Below are 22,850 nucleotides of genomic sequence, written 5' to 3' on the forward strand. Positions count from 1 at the left end.
TAGTCAATCCACACAATGCCATTAAAAGTACACTGAGAGAAAAATTGCTGAATTTTAGTCTAGAATATCTGGATTGAGGAATTTTAGAAGGATTCTGTATCACACAAATGATTTTCTGCACCTAGGTACGTATTGGTTTGTTGCTTAGCCACGACCAATCTGTACGGCCGCCAATAGACGTAAATCATGTACGTTCCCCGTCCGGACGTGCAGGATACAGAAAGTAATGTGTGTACACAAGAACAAGAGTCTAGTTTTGTCAAGACATTTCACAGTCACAGGCATGTCCCATAATGCTCCAGATTTTCCTTCTACAGGAAAAATGCAAATGGCGGACGTGTAACAAACAGTTTTCGTCTCGTTAATTTTACCTTGAGTAATTTTATAAAAGAAGATTGAACACTGGCAAAATTAGTAACATTGTGAAAGTTAAGTATGGCTGTTGACGAAATTCTACGTAAGTGGAACTTCGACCACCTTATTCCCATATTTGCAGGTATGTTTTATCTACATCAGCTTTATTGTTTTCGCTTGGTACTGTACAAACGTACGTTTTGTTATAAAGAATACTGACTAAAAGATACCAATGAGTAGAAATAGCCTATACTATTACAGTCAATCTAGCATGTGACATTCAGTGTAAAACAGTTTTCACTTTTAGCGCACCACTCGATATTATTGTTGAAAAAGTAAAATCGTTCCGCTAATTTCCTTATTGTCCCCTAGAACATCAGCGGCGGGCGACATGAAAATTTGTCACTTAGCATATATAAAATTTAAGAAGGCCACCAGAAGTAATTATTGAAAAATTACATTTCTTTTATGATTTGCGTATAAATACGGCTTCCGAATGTATGGCATAAACACTATATTGCAAAAAAGTCGACCTTTGTTTCGCGATAGGAAGCCAGCTTTTTCACCTACCTTTTTGCGATGTTCTCACATTTGGTCATTTTATGATTCGATACGTTAAATTAGGTTAGGTTACCAATATTTAATTCACACAGTATTGCCGGACGAGCGTCAGCGAGTGGAGATGGCTTAGAACCCCGCAGGGTAGGGGAGAGGGGGGTACATTTGAACAGGGGGTACCTTTGAACATTTAAGATAACAGGCTAGAAATAATAGCATATCTGGTGGTTTCAAAATTTTTAGTTTGGCAAAACTGCGTTACGTGACGGTCAACTGTTATCTGCCATTTTACTGTAACTGTTGATGAACAGCAGTATTTTCTTACATTTGTGGGGTGGAAAGTTGGAATTTTTGTGAAGTTTTGTAAGATTTTTGACAGAAGCCTGTGTTTTGATATTATCTGCCATTCATTGCAGAAGCAAGTACATTAATTTACTTATCTAATGTTGCCCTTTGTATTTCAAAATAGTTTGTACTACCTGGGTATTACCAAATTCCGCTTGGTCATGCCGGTTGGGGCAGTTTTGAACAAAAATTAGGGGGTACATTTGAACATTGTTCTACCTCTACTTTTCTGAAACTTATAAGTACCACCAACATGTTTGTGTTCTCAGACAAGGAAGACAAATGTTCAGTGCCAACTGCTGATATTGTCTGTAGACTTTCTAATCCCACAACTTCTGGAGAGACAAAGCGTACTGCAAAAATTCTGACATTTCATATTGATTTGCAGAATTTTAGGGTAGAATAAATTTTGTGTCCAGTACCCGGTTAGTGGTGAAAAAAATGTAATTTCTTAGATCTCTTAGATTGCTAGTAGTAATAGGTTTTCCATTAAGCCTATCAGGTATGACGAGCTAAATTAAAAAGTGAATCATAATCATATTTTCACAGATATGCTACGATGATCGTATTCTTTTAAATTTTTCTTCAGATCACACCTACGCCTATAGATATGTTGTCCACATATCCTTTTGTGTGTGTGTGTAATGTATAACGTACAGCATATATGCAGGCCCGTATTTAACTAACTACTATTCTGTGCTCGAACACAGGACGTCACAATTTAGGGGGCGACAAAATTTTGGATTTTTTTTAAAAAAAAAAAAGATTCACAATAAAGTTATATTTAATACTATCACACTCAGAGTCCCGCGCAAAAGCGAGAAAATGTTTAATTCGTTCTAATTACAATAGTTATTAATTAGCTAGCTTATCTGATTATTTTTTTAAAAAGTCATTCTCTCCTACTCCCACTCTAAGGGGTGAGGATGAACTTGAACATCATGAAAACTGATACCCTTAAACTCAGCGACCTCGAAAACAATGAATTCAACACTAATATCTGTCTTTTTCGATTACTTTTAAACTCTCGCCCGCCTCACTCGGGAGTTGAGTATGACCTTGAAGTTGAATTGGATTAAAACTGTCACTATTCATCTCAGTGACCCCAAAAACTATGAATTCAACTCAATTCAGATGTGTTTCCGAAGGGGAGGCAAATTATTTAGAGCACAGAGGCGCACAATATACAAATACGGGCCTGCATATATGTTTCAGCAATTATTACTGTTATTATTATCCTGCCATATGCGATTGGTTAATTCTTGTGCCTTAAACCGTTAATGGTGCTTTGTTACATTAGCTTTGTTGTTCGTAAACGAATTCATCCTGAAAATAACGATTATTCTAGTAAAATAATGGTTTGTTCAAAACTGCCCCACGTATGTTCAAATCTACCCCATGCTTGTTTAAATCTACCCCCCAAGGGGGTACATTTGAACGACACCCCCTGCGCCCTTGCACAGAATGACAAGATCAAACAAAGTACTCTATTTTATGGCAAATATAATGTATATTATATTTAGTTTTTACTACAGTTCTAGGAGGAAATTTACTGTGTGTTTGGAAGCAAAAACGAATATTCGAAAACAGATGTTCAAATGTACCCCCCTCTCCCCTACTTTGTTTTCTATCTTTGTTACTAATAGTTTACTTTCTTTGCAATATGTTTAGTACAAGGGGTCCAGAAGCACGTAAAAAGCACAAAATTTACAGGAGAAATGAATGATGCAAGTACTTAGACGTAACGGAATGTAACCAAATCTAACCTAAAGTAACCTAAGCTAACCTACACTAACCTAATATTAGTAGCAATAAGCGAAATTCTATCATTTTTTGGAAAATTATGCTGGACCCATACACTATTATAACATAAACTAACCTAACAAACTAATCGAACCTTACGTAGACTAACCTAACCTACCCTATTCTAGCCTAATGTGAACAGAAATTACCAAAATTATAACATTTTTTAGAGGAAAGAGCTGGACCCCTTCTGCTAAACATAGGCCCTTTCTTTTTCCACATAAGTTACTTCTACTTATCTTTACAGTACTGCCATCAGAAAATTGTGTAGGATATATTCTTGAGTAACTGAACATCGAAACAGCAATATCAACTAACGTGTCCTGCAAATCATCCTGTTTTTATCTAATTTCCCACTCCCCCTCCTAATTTCTAGCAACGTGTTACCAAAAACTCAAACCAACCTGTACTAGGTGGCCACTAGAAAGTACTAATGCAATCTAACCGATTCAGGACAGGGCGAAGCTGGTGGACATGGGCGGGTGTGTATCCGAAGGGAGCAGGCGCGACAGCGATGGTAGGTATACCCATAAGCAAATGCAGTAAAAATTAAAAAGTTGAGTTTTGGCAATGGTATGAGTTTCAGTAGCACTTGTCATGGGTTCATGTTAGTAACGTTCCACTTATTAACATAAAATACAGTTCTGTACATTGTGCAGAAACAAACCGCAGGTTGAAAATAGCATTTAATAGGGTCATCTTTCATACACACTCACTTATTTTATCCGCCGTAAAGCACTTGTAATGATTTTACACTGGTAACCCTAGACATGTTAACCTACAATTCAGCTGTATTGCTGTGTATTTAATTCTGTCGTCTGCAGAAATTTGTTTTTTATAAATATGTACTTTTATACAAAGTATTCCATTTTACCTATAAATCTTCGAAAATATGCTACGCTAACACTACGCCAGCAACATTCTTGTATTCATGAAACAGTATCAATTGTATTTATAAAACAGACAAAAAAGGTCTGCACAACAGAGTGCGATATCTTGAGGGAATGGGTGAATAAAGTGAAATAGTGTCAGAAGTTCGCCAAACATGTACAGTAATTCGGCAGAGGTCTAGAACACTGACCCCGCTCTCCACTGAGTTATAATAAATATAGAAAACAATGTGCCCTGTTGGGCTACTACCTCGCTATCACTCGCTTGGCAATACTGTGTGAATTGGGTATTGAGCTTTGGTACAGAAAGGAACCGACCTGACTACTAACCTATATGGGGGGAGGGGGCAGCGTTCTAGAACCTACAGGAATTCGTGGAGCTCCTTTTTACTAAGCAGTTAGTGTACGCACCTTTGGAGGTAAAGGCCTCGGATTCGATTCCCGCTGGGAGCTCATGTGGTTCGGATACCACGTTAATAAGTAGGTCCACGTCTCATATAGCCTCGCTGCTTAACAGGACATTAAACTTATAATCAACTCAACTCGGGTAATTCGCATATAATAAAAATGGGCAAAATTTAACTTTGGGTCGCTAAGTAACTTGAACCGATTGTTGGAAGTAGAAAGCTAGAGCCCTGTGGCTCAGATGCAAACGGAATAGTGGATCAGAAGCTGTAGATTCTATTCTTCATCATCCCACTGTTGCATAAGAATACTAAGACCAAACAAAATTATTTCTTTCCATATGCCTTCTAAGTAAATAAAGTAATTTAGGTTAATGTGGAGTTCGGTCTCGACCTCGATAACTGACCACAACTTAGTACCACTTGAGGTCGAGGTTAAACTAGCTCTTTTTCCGCACATTCGATGACTTTCATTTCAAAAGTATGCAGGCGCTGGCGGTTATCTACTCTTAACTGTAGCTATGTAAACCAGATAACCTTTAAGACGTTTACGATTTTTACCTCATATTACAAATGTAAAGTAGGTTTAATTTTGTGGGAACAATCACCTACAAAATCAATCTGAATATTTGACTATTTATACTAAATTGAAAATATCAAAATCTCATATATTAATTTCCATAACTCACGGTCCCATGTTCAGAGGCGCTGCATCATTTGGTTTAGATCAAGCCTGAGGAATGCTGAATGGGCAGACTATAAATAATTCGTGTTCTACTGGTAAGTCATTTGTGGAACTGGTAGGTCTATACGACCTCGAATTTGACCGAGCTGCGGTCACTTCTCGAGGTCGAGACCGAGCTCAATTGAATCAGCACCCTCAAATTATCTTTATTCATTAAGAAAAAAATAGAGGTTACGGTTACTCCGCTTTAAACTAACGTAAAAAAAAAAAAGCCGGTTGAAAAAGGCAACCCTGGCTGTAGACACATGCCTCATATCACCAGACTGCTATAAGAGGTAGTAATCTGCAGTCGATTTAATATTAAGATTCCCTTATCCACTATTCAGTGAACTAGGAGTTATACTCAGTTGCAGTGGTGGCTCATGAGGGAAGTCGGTATCGGTGAGGATTATCATTTCTTCGCTATAATCTTAAAGGAAAATATTACATTATGTACTAATTCTTAAAGTTAGTAACCTCCCTTTGTGGACCGGAAGTAGTTAGAATTTCGTAAACTTACAGGAGAATTTGAAGCAGTAGGTTAGTTTGTAAGCTGAAGATCTTGAATTGCATCGAGTGTCCGGTATCATATTTTTTAGTCTGTTCATATCACATTACTGCAATATATATGAAGAACGAATATTCATTTCATATTTGCATGCTCTTTTATAGAAAATGATGTCGATGTGGAAGCATTAAAAGTGCTAACAGATTCTGATCTTCAACAATTAATTCCAAAAGTTGGATTAAGAGCGATATTCAGAGCAAAATGGAACGAGTGGTTGTCTTCTATGAATGACGAGGTACCTTCCAGTATTGTAAGATTTATTTTATTATGATGTGTATTGTTATTACGTCTTTGTTGGTCGTTTATTGTTACAAATCATTTGGTGTAATATTTTCTGGAAATGAAAATTATTTTTTGAATTGCAACATCTCCTTGATTGCACGGCTTCTGACTTATCTAAAAGAGTCAGGGAATCCAGCGTATGAATATATGCATTTTCCACGTATAATGTCTTAAACTTACGAGGAAGGAATTTTGGAAATTCGACGGCGAAGGAGTTGAAATACAGGTAACAATCATTTTAATATGAGGGCGGCGGTGGCTCAGTGATAGTTAGTTTACCTTTATTTCGTGGCGTCCCTGGTTCGATCCCAGCTGCCGTGAAGTGAGTTTTGTGGTGGACAAACACTGCGTGCGTGGGTTTTCTCGAGCTTTTTCCAATTCCTCCCACTTTCTTGTTCCAACATTTATTTCATTTCTCATCACCACGGTCTCCCTTAACTTTGGTGCATAAACATGGAACGTTAAACTAAGCACTTCATTTCAGTAATTTTATTATTATCTATGTCACCGATTCCCGTGAGAATAAGACTTAAAATTTTGTTTTTGGACTTCTCTTTTAAAATAATTTGACCTGTGTTTTAGGTTTTTTTTTTAGTTTTTATTTAGATATGGGAACAAAAGAGGAGAGGAGATATCAATTATGAAAATAGGATACTCTATCTCAGGTTTATTTAAGTGACATGGAATTTTCTATTTAGACTTTATATATAAAAATAAGTTGGCACTGTTTCTTCGTTTTAGTATTAGGAATTATATTTCTGGGCTTTCGGCATCTACGGCCATTTAGCTCGTCACGTATAAGGAATGATATCCCTTGGCGAGCACACTATCCGGGGAAAGGTAAGGAAGAAAAGATTGGGGAAGCAAGGACCTGTATGGTAGGTACTATCCCGGCATTTGCCTGGTAAGAGTGAGGAAAACTCCATTCAGGATGGTTGGCCTGAAAAAGCCTTTTACACTTTTTCGACTTAGTGGCCTCACCGGGAATCGTACCCGCGACCGTTCACACTAAAGGAGAGAGCGTTTGCGACTACGCCACACGGGGCCACTGTTGCTTTATTGTGTCATGTTTCAATTACAAGCGGAAACGAGACAGGCATGGGGATTTCAATTATTATAATAAGGTGTTCTATCTCGCGATCCCTTAAAGATAGAGACATAAGATTTAGTAGGTAGAATTTACGTAAAATAATTAAACTTTTAATGTATTTTTTTTTTATTTCACCGTAAACAACGATTTTGTCCATTGGCCACTCAGTCCAAAAGTACTTTTCGTGCAACTACAATTTGTCCAACGTATATTTTCTTCAAAGATATTTTTAGCATTTGTATTTCGTGATTGTTGTGGAAATTACAATGTGTTTAGTAATTTGTTACTATGTTTGAAACACCATACATAAGCAGATCATATAATCGACAAAGAAAATACTGAGGTATTGGGGAAAAATGTTCAAATGCTATGCACAAAAAAAAAAAAAAAAAAAAAAAACACGTCTACTTAAAATTATGCTGATTAAAGCACGAATATCTATAAAAATTGACAGTACGTTTCAGTGACCTTCTCATCTTCATCATTTTTATAAAGCACAGAATTGTATATGTGATTATTCATTTCACTACAGAAGTAAATTAATTTAGAACTCCCTTGAATCACTGCTATAAAAATTGTTTAACGAAAACCACTCCTTCCTCCTGAGTATTTTTTTTTTTTTCAGAACACAAACGACGTATCTTCGTGTTAATAAATAATGATGTTCGGTGATTATTCAAGAAACTTTTAAATTATTTCTACAGTGGAAGCAAGTGATCAGATATACAGTTCTACAAGGAACGTAATTAAGAAAGAAGAAAAAAGTGAAGAAGGTGACAAAAGGTCCTTGAAACGTAGTGTTAATTATCCAACATTTGGGTGCTTTAATCAGTATAATTTAAAAGTATGTATTAATATTCACCTTATTACATCATGAAGTAACAAGGGGGCTCAGTGGTAGAGCGTTCACCTCCGGTGCTTGGGGTCTCTGTTTCGATCCCAGCTCGCGCCTTGTATACTTTGTGGTGGACAAACACCGCGCTCGTGGATTTTCTCAGGGTTCTCCCGTTGCCTCCCACTTTCTTTATTCCACCATTTCATTCATTTCTCATCATCACTGTCTCCTTTAGCGTAACCGGCATAAGAGTGGGACGTAAAACTTAAAAAGTTTTCATTTCGTGAAGTAACAAGAAACACACTTGTAAAGTTGTCTTCTCAGCGACATATTGATTTTTTATTTCCCCTTAAAACGTATGCAAAGATTCGCTAGGCATTCTCGTGTCCTTAGTTTTATTAAACACATTAGAAGGATGCTACGCAGATATTTTTTTTAAATAAATTCCTGAAGAAAATTAAGTTGTAGACTTATTTTCTTATTCCAAATGACGATTCAATTTGTTCAAAGAAGTTAATGAGCGTTTCACTATCAATATTTAATAAGCGGGGGAGATACAGTGAATAAACCTACATTCATTAAGAAGAACATGAAGGCATAATACCCTCTTCCTGAATTTGTACGTAAACAAATTATTCAAGTAGTATTGTCGATTTTAACATCCAGTATTGTCTTGATTTCATACTGTACTTGTGCTGGGTAGTGTAGTAACTATCTTGGACCATTATTTCCGATTTACAACTCCACTGTACATTCCACAACAATAATTAGAAAATACAAATACTGAAAATCTCTTCGGAGGACTTTTAATTTGAATACAATTTACATTGGGCATCTTGTTAGCCTAAATGAGAAAATTACTAATAAAAGTAAAAATAAGGTTGAATTTAATGAAATTAAAAACTGAGAGAGAAAAACAACGAAGAAACAGCAAGCAAAACTCGTATCTTGTATACATTACTTCATTAACCCCTTACCGCATGCCGTGCCATATATGGCATATACCCTTTTTTCACTAGATTTTCTGTGATTTATGAAAGGCATCAAATGACTGTTTTGTTTGCTGCGTGAGATATTGACGTGTATGAAGAAGAGATTTTGGTGTCATCTGGCCTGTTCTTTGTGAGTTGTAAGTGTATCATATGGCACTTACTTATTTCTCTTCGGAATTAAGTGCAAAATCTCAAATTCAAGTTTTAATTCATTTTTCAAGTTCCCATATGAGGATTTCCAATACTGATTATTTTTTTTCGCTAAAAGAAAAAAAAATCATGCAGAAACGGGTTAAAGAACACGATTTTTGCAAACCCTTTATACTTATGAATTCGACTTACATATCTATGAAGCACAATGATAAAATGATAAGCAAAAGAAATATGTATTTCTTATCAGGTGATTATTTGAAATTAAGAAACATTGCCTCAGTGCTGTAATTTTCTCAAGTCAGTCTGTAGTTTCCTCTTTGATTAATCTTTTATTATTTCTTTTCAAGAAGTCTTCATATATTTTCGAGAGCAATAGTGATGCAGACATTGCTGAACTACTTGCGACAGCAACAGAAGAAGAAGCAACTTCACGTGAATCAATCGAAATTAGTTCACCTGAGTCGAATGAGGTGTCACTTACATATGAAACGAAAGAATCAAGAAATGGAGATGAAAAAGGACGCACTGCTTTGCTAAAAACCCATGGGCCTTTGGATTGTTGTACATCCATTAGTAACAACCTCTTCGACAAAAATTACGTAAGTTGAGCTTGAGATTATACTGAGTTCAGCACTCAAAGATACAAAAATGTACGCTACGTTTCACTGGCCCTTTTTCATATTTATGCATTTTTTTATTGCGCTCTATATAGAACTACATATCTGATCAGTTTCTTCTGCTGTATAAATATTAAAAGTTCCTTGAATCATCGCTACATGGATTCTTTAACGGGAACCACTCTTTTTAAAGTCGAGATTAACCCTATATGTGCCAAGTTGGGTTTCAAAATCTCAACTGTTAAGAAAAACACATAATGATGTTTCTTTAGTATCATGTCATAACTCAGATTTTGTGTCAAAAGTAATAAAAAGTTTATTTTGTATCTCAATATTTTATTTTCCAGAAAAATAACCCACAGTTTATGCAAAAGGTTTCGTCGTAGACACAAAGTACCCTCCCTTGGTATAAACTGTCACTATACTACATGGAAAAACCAACGCAAAAACAAGATTATTTGATTCAGACTAACCAATAATGACTTTTGAAAAGTAAAATAAGACAAAATGCTTACTCTGTAGCTTGGAACAATAAAATAAATTTATATCTGTAGTACCATAACATTATAATTGTAATTCGGGAAATATTTTAATAGCATTTCCCTAATGTTAAAGTATATTGTGAGAATAGGAAATAGCAAGTGGTACACCACGTAAAGGAGTTTAGTTTTTATGGTATGATATTTGATCAATTAACATTGAAACCGGGAGTTGTATTGGATTTGAACCATTTTCAGTTGTAGTTGAATATTGAGGATGGAGGTAATGGCCCTTATGCAGAGTCGTTCTGACGCGTGATTACTGCCATACTAAAGAGTTCGACTAACATTTGTTTCCAGCAGTAGTCAGATCTTTAGAATGACGCTAATCATACGTCTAAACGACTCTACATAAGGTGAAATATGTTTTTGAAATGCTTGATTGATTGCAGAAACCAGTTGCTCGCTATCTTTTATAGTTTTTGCTTTGTGGTGATCAATGGTAAACTGAAAATGGCTAACTTCACTTCCGGTTTGAATAGAGTGTTCTAACTTTTGTCTCTACCATTTTGTAAAATTTGTTCATGATCCATAAAATAGTTCAGAGATTTCTAACCCTCCCTCGTTTTACGGTGTTACGTGACACACGTAGGGTTAAGAGTAGCGTCCTCTCTAACCAAGTCAAGCAATCCTCAAACATTATAATACATTTTCATGAACATTATTTGAGAGGCTATGTGAGAATCCCGTGTTCCTTCACCAAAAGCACAGATCGACAAATAGATGGATCCATTTGATGGAACGTTTCTTTTGAAAAGAGCTGATATGTTAGTAGTAGGAAGATAGTTTAATTGCATCTCGTTGAGTTTTCCTGTAAGGCAGTTCGACAATATGGAAGTTGGTTTCCAGTCGATGTACTTTGTATCCCTTACTCGGATCTTTCTCTCATATTGTGCAAATGCATTATAGCAGAACACACACACACACACACACACACACACAATGTATATTATTCTTTAATAGCGGTAGGTCTAAACTTCAATAAACTATTCTTACACTAGTATTTTCTTAATTATGCTTAAAAGCTTATTTATTTAGAAAGTTGGTATGGAAATACAAATACGAAAACTGAAGGACGTGACCATTTATTTGTATTAAACATTTCGGAACCACGATTACCTTCTTCGTACATGCGTAGTGCTTCTTTTTGGAGAACAGTTGCTTCAAGTGGAATTTATATTACTTGAACTGCCGTTTTCATGCTTATTATTACTTACGTTGACATTCAGTAACTTCTTTTATTTCATATAGGTGTCAAGTATTCTTCTAGGATCAATCGATGGTAGAGGTATTCTGAAAGTAGGTGAAAAAAAGGGAGGTCTCCTTGAATTGGCTGACAGACGACTTTTAACAAGACTTATTATCTTACACATACTTACTGTTCACCCAGAGAAGAAAATTGTGAGTGCAGAGTTTGCCGAACTAGCTTCTCAGATTTCCATAATCTTTCCCAAGGAGAGCCCGTCGTTATATTTTACTCCTTCATTGCCAGCGACACAACACCAAAAAAAGAGGAATGCGAGCGGATTATTATATGAAGCCTACGTAACTCGTCGTAGAAAATTGAGAGAAACAGAAGTCAAGTGCCCAAAGGATCGTTCGAGTCCATCTTTACTTCCCTGTACATCGAGCACAGTATGCGAAAATGACGTAGGTAAGTAATATATAGTTATTTACTCTCTTGCTTTTTATACTCTCTTTTACTTTTTAATTTTGACTTTTTTCGTTGTAATATCGATTATTCGTGTTATCAGAAACGAAATAGAATGGAAAGTAGGCTCTAGCGACAATGTTATAATTGTAAATACTAAAATTCAGTATCTATAGCAGTTCATTCCTTTTGCGAGTCATCTGTCCTTCACTTGCATCTGACAGATATGTGCAAAGGGACATGAATAGATATAGTAAGGAATTGACAAGCAAGTTCATTCTCATATTAGAATGTAGGTTCAGCTAGTTTGGATTATTAAATATACGTTTCAATGCTAATATGCTCTGGAAATTTGACGTTTCATTTGAAGTAAATAATTTATGCTGATCAGGGTGTTTACTGATACTAGAAGTGTTTGAAACACTAGAAATCTACTGGAAATTTGTATTAATACTTGAAATAATGAAATTGTACTGGAAATTGTTGTGTAACAAACTAGTTCTTCTTTTTATTCTTTCATTTGGTTTTGAAATGAAATGAAATTAAATAATTAGTTTAACGTCCCACGATTATGCAACGAGGCTAACGGAGGCTGTGATAATGAGAAATGAATGAAATGATGGAATGAAGAAAGTGGGAGAAAACTGGAAAACTACGAGAAAGCCCACGCGCACGGTTTGTCCACCACAAGGTCAAGGTCAGGTCAATGATATGTCGTATTTATTAGAGCTTTTTTTTTTTAACCTCATTTCTTTTAATGTGTGCAACTTAGAGATTGAAATATTTATGCCGCGAGTGTTTTTAATAATTATGTAAATTCAATGTAGCCCGTGGCATCCATTTAGTGAAACTATAATATAAGTGTGCAAGTGCAAAATTTATTGTTGGGTACAAGGTATGTATGATCGTTGTCTACTGTTCCGACACGGGTGCCATCTGTTAGCCTTCGCTCAATGTTATTGTTTTGTCTTTAATAGAACCATTTTCATCAAACTTATGCGGAGAGCATGATAAATAGCTGATGATATGCAGTTGTTATACGCTTTATATATATATATATATATATATATATATATATATATATATATATATAAAGGTCTTTGGTTACTTCGAGCTACGAAGTTTTTCATTTTCGTGTATTATGCTATTGTTGATTTGATGTAGGGATTTAATCTTAACGTGTTGGGAGTGTGTTAGTAAAAGGGAAGTGAGTGTAGAAAAGGTATAAATGCGTTACTAAATTTAAGAAAGGAGTGCTAGCAAATCCAGTGATTTCGAGATTGCAGAAAAGTGAGTGTGTGTTTTCGTGTTGTAAATGCTAACCATGTCATTTACCTGGCTAACATTTACTCACTTACATATTTATTTTAGAAAAATAACAGTGCAGTTTTCGTGGCGGAAATTTTTTGCAAGGGGATCCACATGTGTAAAAATGAATAAAGTTAAATTGTGTTTGACTGTGTTGTGGCTATAACGTACTATAATGATAATAAATAAATATAAATACAAATAATTTATCGACGAGTAAGAGTTTTTAGACATTAAAATGTCGTGACCCAACACCAATGATAAATAGCCCAATGTTATTTTATTTCAGTATAGGCTACGGTTAATGTAAGTACATGTGTAATGATGAGTGCGTGTGAGATTTCGACGTCTTGCGATAACTGTATTTGCTGCTGACGAAATTGAACAAATCGGTACGTGTTGAGAGCGAAAAGTTATTTGGTTCATTTTTGTTACAAGTGGCAGTGAAGGAAAGGTAGTCTTTAGATAGAAACCAACAGCATTAGTGAACGTTAGTAATGGGAACAACTGCTTATTATTCAGATGTAGTGTTAAAGTAATTTCTCATCAGTATATACCTGCATGTACATGGATTTTTTTTTTTTTTTTTTTTTTTTTTTTTTTACTCTACTACGTTCTTCATGCACAACTGAATGATAGCATTTCACTGATGCGGATAGTATTTCAACTAAAACTGTTTCATGAAAGATATAACTTACACTTAAGTATTTCTTACTGCCGAACGGCAAGGAAATCTTTTACCCCTTAAGTCCAACAATTATTTCAAGTGGGTGACTTGCGTTGTGTGTGTCTGGTGTGTAGTAGACAACGTGTTGTATGTATGAGTGTGTGTCTGTGTATGTGTTGATTTGGGAGGATGCAATATTTGTTGTTTTCTGCGATTTCGTTTCCGCACTTTCGGAATCTGTTAAGTGCAAGGAGAAAATCAATAGAGACGATGTTCAAACTTTTATTATTGACTTCCCACTACTATAAGATAACACGCCTCTCCCTTTACATATATTTCCTCTTACGTTCTAGAAACGCGGCGCATATCTGTGGTGAGCATGTCTTTGTGAGCTCATTTTGGGATTTTGGCAGTTTTTTTTTTCAGAATGTCGGAATTGAGGCCTATTCCCGAAGAAGGGCACATAGACCGTTTCCGTGAATGGAGAAAAAGAGCCTTAAAGATTTTATCAGAGTATATAACAATAACATACGCTTGCAAATACCTATAACAGGTTTTTTAATAAGGAAGACCTATTTGACTAATAAATAGGCTGTATTAAATGAAAAATATATACTATTTTACATATTTATAAACGTATTTGTATAAAATGTTATGTGCCCTTTTTTTCGAAAATCCTGGTTGGTTGAAGAAACAGCATACTATTAATGCATCACATTAATTACTTTATTCTAAAATAAATCACATAAGCTATTACACATGGTAATAAATGTGTTATGGATTTAGTCCTGTTCGTGCTCATTCAATATGCATTGAATCAGGTCGCTGTCTTCAGCTGACAAAAACTTCATTAAGGGCCGAACATCTTTCTGTTTATGTTCGCTCACTCCAACGAAAGGGTACTTTTTGAAAGATAATAAAATGGGATACATGTTGGCATGTACGTGTTAGAATACAGCAGAACGCCTGATAGAGTGTACTTCATCATTACCGTACATACTGCATAGTGGTATACGTTGGAGTTTTTGGTGTTGGGTTGGAACGAAAGGAAGGAGCAAGAGCTGTCTCAAAATCCTTAATAAAATTTTTATCCGTTGTCAGTTCAAAAGGAGATGGATTCTTCGAAAGGTAATGATGGCTTTTAACCATGGCATCGATAGTTCTGACCCCAGTCAAACTCCAACACTAAAGGAGATGGACTTAGTTTACCTTCACTATTAGTTGCCTGTGATTTGGAAATAAACTCGTCCTTCAAAGTTTTGCGTCTATCATCTTTCCTTTTGTGAACTTGATAATGAACTTTACATGAGTCACTAGGATAGCTAATCTGTTTTTCGTCACATTCAGCACAAAAGTCACACTTGTCAGTTTTAGATTTCAAAAATCCATATCTAAACGGCTGCTTAAACATTTTAAAGTACTTCACATACGATAGTGTCAATGCTTCATCGGTTTTATCCTTATAGTATCCTTGAAACATTGTGTACAATGCCGTATTGTTAAGCTGTGAGTTTTCAAAATATTTCAGTTTTGATTTATGTCCACAATAATGACTGTAATCACTTGGAAATAACTGCAGGTGACTCTCTATCACTTCTTAGATACGCTTCTTTGATTCTTCACGTTTCAAATTCATGTTACTATAAACTACACGCGTCTTATACACAGGTTTACTTTCAGTATCCATTTTAAATTACTGCCACATTTCTAGGTTAATAATATAGCAAGGAGCACAGTAATAACCGCTGCTAGAGCCTGAATGTAAGCTGTGCGCCAAAACTGTGGTGCAAAGGCTTACAAAAACAATATTGCCAGGCGGCCAAAAATAATGATATCGAGATGAAATTTTCACAGCACCTACAGTATAACATGGCGGTTCGTTTTAAATGATTTCCGGAAAAAGGGCATAGGCCTATGTGCCCTTCTTCCGGAATAGGCCTCAATTTTGAATTTATCTATTTATTTATTTTTGTTAATTGTTTGGATTGGAGTCAGTTCCTTACTATTTTTCTGTCTTCTACGGACATTTAAAACTACCACGAATTTTATTTTGTTTTTAGAATATTTCAAAATTAAGCAGACAAACTACTCCTCCGATGTAATCGGCCGTAACCGACATGGGCGTATCTAGCAGATTACAACGACTAGGGCGCAGGGAACCTAAAGGTGGCGCCGAGGGCGTTTTCTCTTTGTATTCCATGCTAGGACACAGCAATTCCAGCGGTCATATCGGGACATTTCAATCCGCCCGATGTTTGTTGGCGGTATTCTTTCAGAGTTTATGAAGTAGTTTGGATATTCAGCGAATGTTTAAACGCTTGTTTTTGTTAGCATGGGGAACTAACAATGTCCATTTCTGCTTCTTCATACCCTAAAACTTATGCTAGCGATATTTTGGAATAGGGGTTGGCGTTTAAAACAGTTGCAAAGATTTAAAAAAAAAAAAAAAAAAAAAAAAAAGACTCGCAGTTTTCGTTTACTCTTAATTAACTAAGTACGCCTGAATTTCATTCGAATCCTTACTCTTTTTCGTTCTACCTATCTCCTTATTTTAATATCACCCCCTCCATTTTCCCAAACATAGTAATATATCGACATAAAAGTTTGAGCGTCAATTCGTAGTGGTCGTTAACATCTTTCTAGCTGCTTGTATGTTGGTTTGTAGTGTACACAGATTATATGTACATCTGTCTTTATTTTCAGTTGACGAGGTTATACTGGAAAAACTGCGATGGTTGGAGACCAACGTTCAGCCGTGGACACTGGTCGAACTACACTGGAATGAAACCGTTAAGAAACGAATGCAAGATATAGAAGATAGTGAGTGTACCATTAATGATTATCTCACACGATTTCCAGCATTGCAGCAACCAGAAGGATTTAGACTGGTATGTAAAGCTATAATTGACAATCTTATTAACTTGTAAGAAAGAGGCATTTTACCATTGTTGGTTGATTTAAACCAATTGTTTTCGTTAAAAGAAAAGAACTAATTGGTTAAAAAAAAAAAAAGATAAATGCCATGCTACAAATCGTGTGAACTTCATTGTAACTTTTGCGTATAACTCAATCTATCTCGGTTAATTGTATCTACTTTCAACCCTGTACTTAAGGGGTCCCATGACCGATTCGCGGTGGGGTCACGAAATTTATCTACGGTGCAAACTGAGTAGCAGTTCGTATGTTACTGTAAGCAGTAGATTCCGCCCTTTATAACCTCGCTGTTACATAAGAACGTTAAGGTAGATCATTTTTTTCCTACCTATATGTAATCTAAATGAAGAAATATATTTTAAAAGAACCGGGTTAAACCCAAGGCGTATCTTTAAAGAAGATGGTTTCTACCAACCTGCATTTTCGTTTGTGCTGCAGTTTTTGAAAATTTACATCAGCTCCGTAAACCTAAATCAACTTAAGGGTCATATGCATAGTCTACCATGTAGGGGTCCCCTAGACAAACTGTGGGATACCTCAACCTTCTTAATTGTGCAATGCAGAAAGCTTCCAAAATGATCAATCAGGTACAGTTAACACTGAAGGCTTGTTGGTCTAGCCACACCTCGGGCGAAGCTAAACTTTTGTTTAAAAAAAAAAAAAGCATTAACATTGCAAGCACCAACTGCATAGATAACGTATATATTATATATATATATATAAAAACTTAAATAAATGTTCGGAACTTTGTTTTTGAAATATAAAATCGTAGCGGAAAAATAAATGGTGTATATTAGGAATAAGGCTCTTTTTTAATTTTCAGGTAAAGTCTGTTAACTATCAGAAAAAAATAACTAGCAAACCTGTGAAGCTGTAGCTTTACAATAGAGATCCCACTAGAAATAAATTATACATATTGTGCCTTCTTGACAAAATCAGCTTATAGTATTTTCGAGAATATATTCTCTAAACAATTTTCCAGTAAAGGTTAACCTTAGGAGGGCATAAAATGTATGTTTATAAATACGGCTTTTGCTAGCAAAATGTCATGCAAAGAGCGTGAAACTTATTATCTACTTGTGCCTAGTGTTATCAAGTTGCATACAATTTTATAATATATATAGTGAAAGCCACAAGTCTAAAAGCCATGCACCAAACTTTGCAAGGTGCTTAATGCATGTTATTTTTGCATCTATGACGGTTTATGCCAAGGTGAAGCTGGAGGGCTATAGTCGAGGTGCATCCACAGGGAACAGGCGAATTTGTGATGGTGGATATACGTGTAAGCGAATAAGTACGAAAAATATGCACCAATCTGCAGTACGTGGTCACTACAAGCTAGTCTTTCATTATAGTTACATAATTATGAACCATACTTTTAAACTGTTTCTATAATTACAGATTACTTATATGAGTAACGAATGTATTTTGAGCAATTGCAGTGCAAAACAGAAGGATATTCCATACTGTTTTCCATACTTGTCTTTCTTTATGCACACACCACCATAGCTAACGTGCCTAACTTCCGCGGACAAAATCACGCGCGGTCCCTTAAATTGTGCCGTTCTTGGAATCGGAATGAATGCAAACGTAGCTTTTGTTGGCCACTTAGCACAGATTCGTGCGTGGTTTTCTCACTTATTATTTATAACATAAGTTACAAGCATATTATAAATGTACGCAGCTGGTGGACATATTAGAAACTAAGAATGCAGAAGACGTTCGATGATCATGAGTGAAAAAAATGGATGATAGCGCCCCTCAACTTTACCTGTCCTAACTGGGAAATGTAGACAAACGCTAACAGGGAAAAGGATGTAACAGACATTAAAATAACATTTTCACGATGAAATATGTATAATTGCAGATTCAATTTTTCCCATCAGTGATGATTCCAAACTTTTTTTTTTCCTGGTGGTGTGAAACTTTCTTATACTGGAGATGAAATGTATTAGTAATACTGGAAATCCACATTGAGCGTAATAGGATATATGGTTCCGAGGGAATTTCATGGCTCTCGAGAAGAAACTCCTCCCGGCCGACCCCTGAAATTACCATTGGTCCCCGTTATTCTCAAGCTAATCTAAAATATAATCTAACCAATGTTCCAACACCAAGTATCACTAGCTTATTTTACTTCAGGTAGAATTTATTAGTCCATTCTTTGATATTGTGTTCAATATTTGTACTAGCAGAAGCAAAATATCTTGCAATCTTATTTCAAGAATCGGGATATATTTTTAAATTGCTTACCACAAAATATGTAATTCATTATCGCTTAATAAGCATAACAAATTCGATAAACTTATTAATATATTGAAATATTTGGTTTGCACGAAGCATACGCATTTTATACAACAGAAACTGCTGTGGGCTAGCAAATGACGCGTTGAAGCACCCCCAGTCATCTACTCTCTTCCGGGAAGGTTGCGGGCTTATTTAACCCTGCGTTAGAACTCTTCAACGCAAATTATCAAGTGTCCCGAACGTAGCCCGTAAGTAGCCTGCAAAATAATTATGCATAAGATCCTAAATGTACGTTTGTACGTATATTAGTATAGACAGTATGTTGATTGTGGTTTAAGTCGGTCTTTGCTAAATTAGGAACATCCGGGCTTATACGAGTATATTCCTGGGAAAGGTTACACAACTTCTTTGTATCAGTAAATAAGAAATAATGTAAAAACAGTGACCGAAATATTCGTGAGTTTTTTGTGCTGTTACTGGTCTTCTTTAAAAACGTAATGGAAATCTCTTTACAAATGCGAAGTTTGCTCTTGTTTTCATTCCTATTAGAGAGACATTCCCTTACTACTGTAAAAATATTGAAAATAGTGTGTAAAAGTGATTTGAATCAATTCACTTAGAGGAGAAACGTACTCAAGTTCGATTACTTTTGAATAGTTGAATCACCACAATTTAGTTGTAGTCCTAGGTTTTTCTTCTTCAAGGAATGTGGGATCAAATTAGGGTAAACGTGACTATATATCATACTTGCTAAATCAGTACATACATGCAGCATAAATGAGGGCATTTTCCCCACACTGGTGGAAGTAACTGCATAATCATCTGTACATTCATTTTGACCACGACATTAGACATTTAAGTAGAGTTTGTATATTGCAACTGTCTCACTGCGCATATATATGTAATGTTTACTTTTTTTTTAAATTTTGTATTTTTAAGTCTGATTCTTAATATTATATTCGTATGTTTTGCATAATGTTCTTTCCTTCCTTTATTTTAGTTGCTTCAAGATTTCGGTTTCTTGTATCCTGGAAAGGATAATTGCCTCTTCTCAGGTATTGCCCAGCTTCATAGCAACATTATTCAACTAGCAGTTGGGAAGAGTAGGGCGTCGAGAGATGATCAGTTCAAGAGGGAAATTGAGTCGTACATACATTTGATTAAAGGTAAGACCGAGCAAAAATTCTGAAACAAATTTGAATGTGCAATGTTGAACATATATATACCCCTTATGTCTTTAATTGAAAGCATGGGAACTAACAGCAACATACCATACGTGAATTACGACAGGCATTCTAGAAGGGATAACATCCAGAAAACAAACACTTTTTTCTTTCGATTTTCACCCACTGGTGTTTTTGCATTCTTTTAATTAATATCGTAGTATGTAGTTGTATGTGGCACTGAGTCAACTCCAATAGACACCCTGTTGTAAGGTGCACCAGAATGATATCGAAATTGCTTACTTCAGTCCAAACAACTGAAGTTTATTAGCTCTGCCCAACTGGGCTCATAGCTTGGACCACGGTGAGAAATCCTGAGAAGATTGGCAGAAACACCTCCACATAAAAAATTTGGAAGGAAATTTCCGTCCGCTAATAATTTACTAGGGGAGAGTGAAAAAATTAACAGTTCTAAATTATAGTAATTCATATATCTTTCATATATGACTAATATGATATATGAGGGGCCGCGGTGGCTCAGTGGTAGAGCGTTCACCTCTGCTGCATGAGGTCCCGGGTTCAAACCCTGCTCCCGCCAAGTGAACTTTGTGGTGGACAAACATCGTGTGCGTGGGTTTCCTCGGGGTTCTCCCGTTTCCTCTCACTTTTTTCATCCCACCATTTCATTCATTCCTCATCATCACTGTCTCCTTGAGCCTAGCTGGCATACTCGTGGGACGTAAAACTCAAAAATTTCAATTTATTTTAATATATGAGTTTGTTTTTTAAATCTCTCTTTCTCCACTTTTTTACAACGTGGACTGCCCCATCAGGTCTGAGGAGTAAAATCCGTCGATTTTCGTTACAAATTTGTTTATAAATTAAAATTATTTAATAAGAATAGAGTAGGAACCCTATGGGCAAGAAATGAGCGCTGTACCACTAACCCACTGTGGTCCCTAGTGTGGCACGTGAAGTTGGGAACTACGCTTTCACATTTCTAGGTGTGTAACACGGCGCCATGTCGTCGTGAAAAATGTCATCTCGTGTAGAAAACGATGTCTGGACCACTAGGTATACTTGCATACACCTGCTAATCAATTTCATATACAGCAACAATGGGACCAAGGGAATTCCAAGAGATTAGGTAGCTAGGTGGGCACTAACAACCTGCCATCTTTTTGAGTCGGAGAGGTCACACATGTTCACTCACCAACAAAATACCAAGAAAGTACGAATCAACTGAGGCCAGGTGATAAATAAACACACGCACATACACACAAAAGGAAAAAATCGCAACATGTGACCGACAGCACCCATTTCAAAAAATGCTACCTTAATACTGCTGTTTACATCATTTTCTCTACGCTCTGCACAATCTCAAGCATAATGTTTTGTCCTTAGAACTTTTCCCCACTCCTATTACACACCCATATTGCTTATTTGATCATATTTTGCAGCGTGTGACATTTATTAGGATATTCCCACCGCTTTTTGAAACATTTCTAAGAATGATACACTGACGTGTGATGATGTATTTCAAATGTATCAACTGTTCCTTTTATACGTGATTTTCAAACAGTTAATACAATGGAGAAGCTATAGATTTTTTTTATTATTATTATTTTCAGAAGATGATCCTGGCACCAGCTACTCAGTAGCACTTCTTCTCTTACCATATGTGCTTACTGTTCCTCCGGCTAGAAAGTGTCATGGGAAGCCGCTGTGGAAACCTTCAAGAAGTGAAATAAAAGAAGCGTTTATTCTTCACGTGTTTGCAGAATCACAAGTACAGCCAGCTATACTAGCAAGAAAGAAAAAGTTAGAGCAGTTGGGAAGGACATTTCAACCGCAAGTCATCGTAGTTGGAGAATCACCAGTATCACCAGTGTGTGCATTTTGCTGCGTAAACAGTATATACTACAAGGTAGGAACATTACTAGAGGCCGTGGACATTACGTTCAAGATTTTCCAAGCAACAGGAGCTAGTTACAGCTATGAAGCGAATCACGTATGGTTAGTTGTGCAGAGAGCACTCTACCAAATTGTAACGCCTCATGATCGGCCGAATCAGTCCGTAAAAAACTTACTTGCTGATATCGGGGTTTTAAGTTAATTCCTCGAGTGAAGTTTTTTTTTTTTTTTTTCATATGTCCTATTATTTCTTTTCCATTATGATCGTTTAGTGTGTTAAGTAATATTTAGAAAGGTTTTATATGTTACATATTATATGTATATCTATTTGTTATACATTGCGATAGATCATTTAGAGGAAAATATTTCATGTTTCATTCATACAAGGCAACATGTACAGGTGCTACGGTTGTTCACTGACATTTGCAACAGTTTCCATGCTGATAAAACACATTCGAAATGCATGCCCGAAATTAGCTACTTCCAGTGAATTTCACTGTGGTGAAGAGACATGCTGTCGACATTTTACAACGATAGCTGCTCTTAGAAAACATTTGAATAGAATGCATTCAGCCGAGGCTTCCACCTCTCATTCTGTTTGTTCCTCTTCGAACCCAAATCAGTTTCAAAGTGACACCGCTTGCAGTTCAGTTGAAAAGTCGGTGGACCGAGTTACTACTTGTGCCGAGAGTGAACTTCAACACCATGTAGCATCTTTTGTATCTTCACTGTATGCTAATCCGACTATACCGCGTAACACGGTGCAGTTTGTGATAGAACAACTTGATAAATTTTTGGTTATTTCAAAAAAC

General features: G+C 36.0%; 1 protein-coding gene across 3 annotated transcripts; it reads left to right on the forward strand.

Moving 5' to 3' along the window:
• The first annotated feature begins 31 nt into the window (after positions 1-31).
• On the forward strand, positions 32-22,261 carry LOC145674579 (uncharacterized). Of its 3 annotated transcripts, none has more exons than XM_081744766.1 (7): positions 32-496; positions 5,751-5,896; positions 9,346-9,597; positions 11,406-11,808; positions 16,484-16,668; positions 19,962-20,127; positions 21,756-22,261. In XM_081744766.1, the coding sequence occupies exons 1-7, from the start codon at positions 436-438 to the stop codon at positions 22,238-22,240; spliced, it is 1,698 nt and encodes a 565-aa protein (XP_081600892.1). In that variant the 5' UTR covers positions 32-435; the 3' UTR covers positions 22,241-22,261. The 3 variants fall into 3 exon arrangements, with proteins under 3 accessions (XP_081600892.1, XP_081600893.1, XP_081600894.1); XM_081744767.1 differs by having other exon boundaries at positions 5,751-5,881; XM_081744768.1 differs by lacking the exon at positions 9,346-9,597 and having other exon boundaries at positions 5,751-5,881.
• Positions 22,262-22,850: the final 589 nt, after the last annotated feature.

The sequence above is a fragment of the Thermobia domestica genome, chromosome 17, assembly GCF_964235325.1.
Source record: "Thermobia domestica chromosome 17, izTheDome1.hap1.1, whole genome shotgun sequence".
NCBI lineage: Eukaryota > Metazoa > Arthropoda > Insecta > Zygentoma > Lepismatidae > Thermobia > Thermobia domestica.

Excerpts from the sequence above, each read along its gene's own strand:
- LOC145674579 (XM_081744766.1), top strand. The coding sequence starts at position 436 with ATGGCTGTTGACGAAATTCTACGTAAGTGGAACTTCGACCACCTTATT. Across the intron at positions 5,897-9,345 it reads ACGAGGTACCTTCCAGTATT|AAGTCTTCATATATTTTCGA; the intron begins GTAAGATTTATT and ends TTTCTTTTCAAG. Across the intron at positions 16,669-19,961 it reads AACCAGAAGGATTTAGACTG|TTGCTTCAAGATTTCGGTTT; the intron begins GTATGTAAAGCT and ends CCTTTATTTTAG.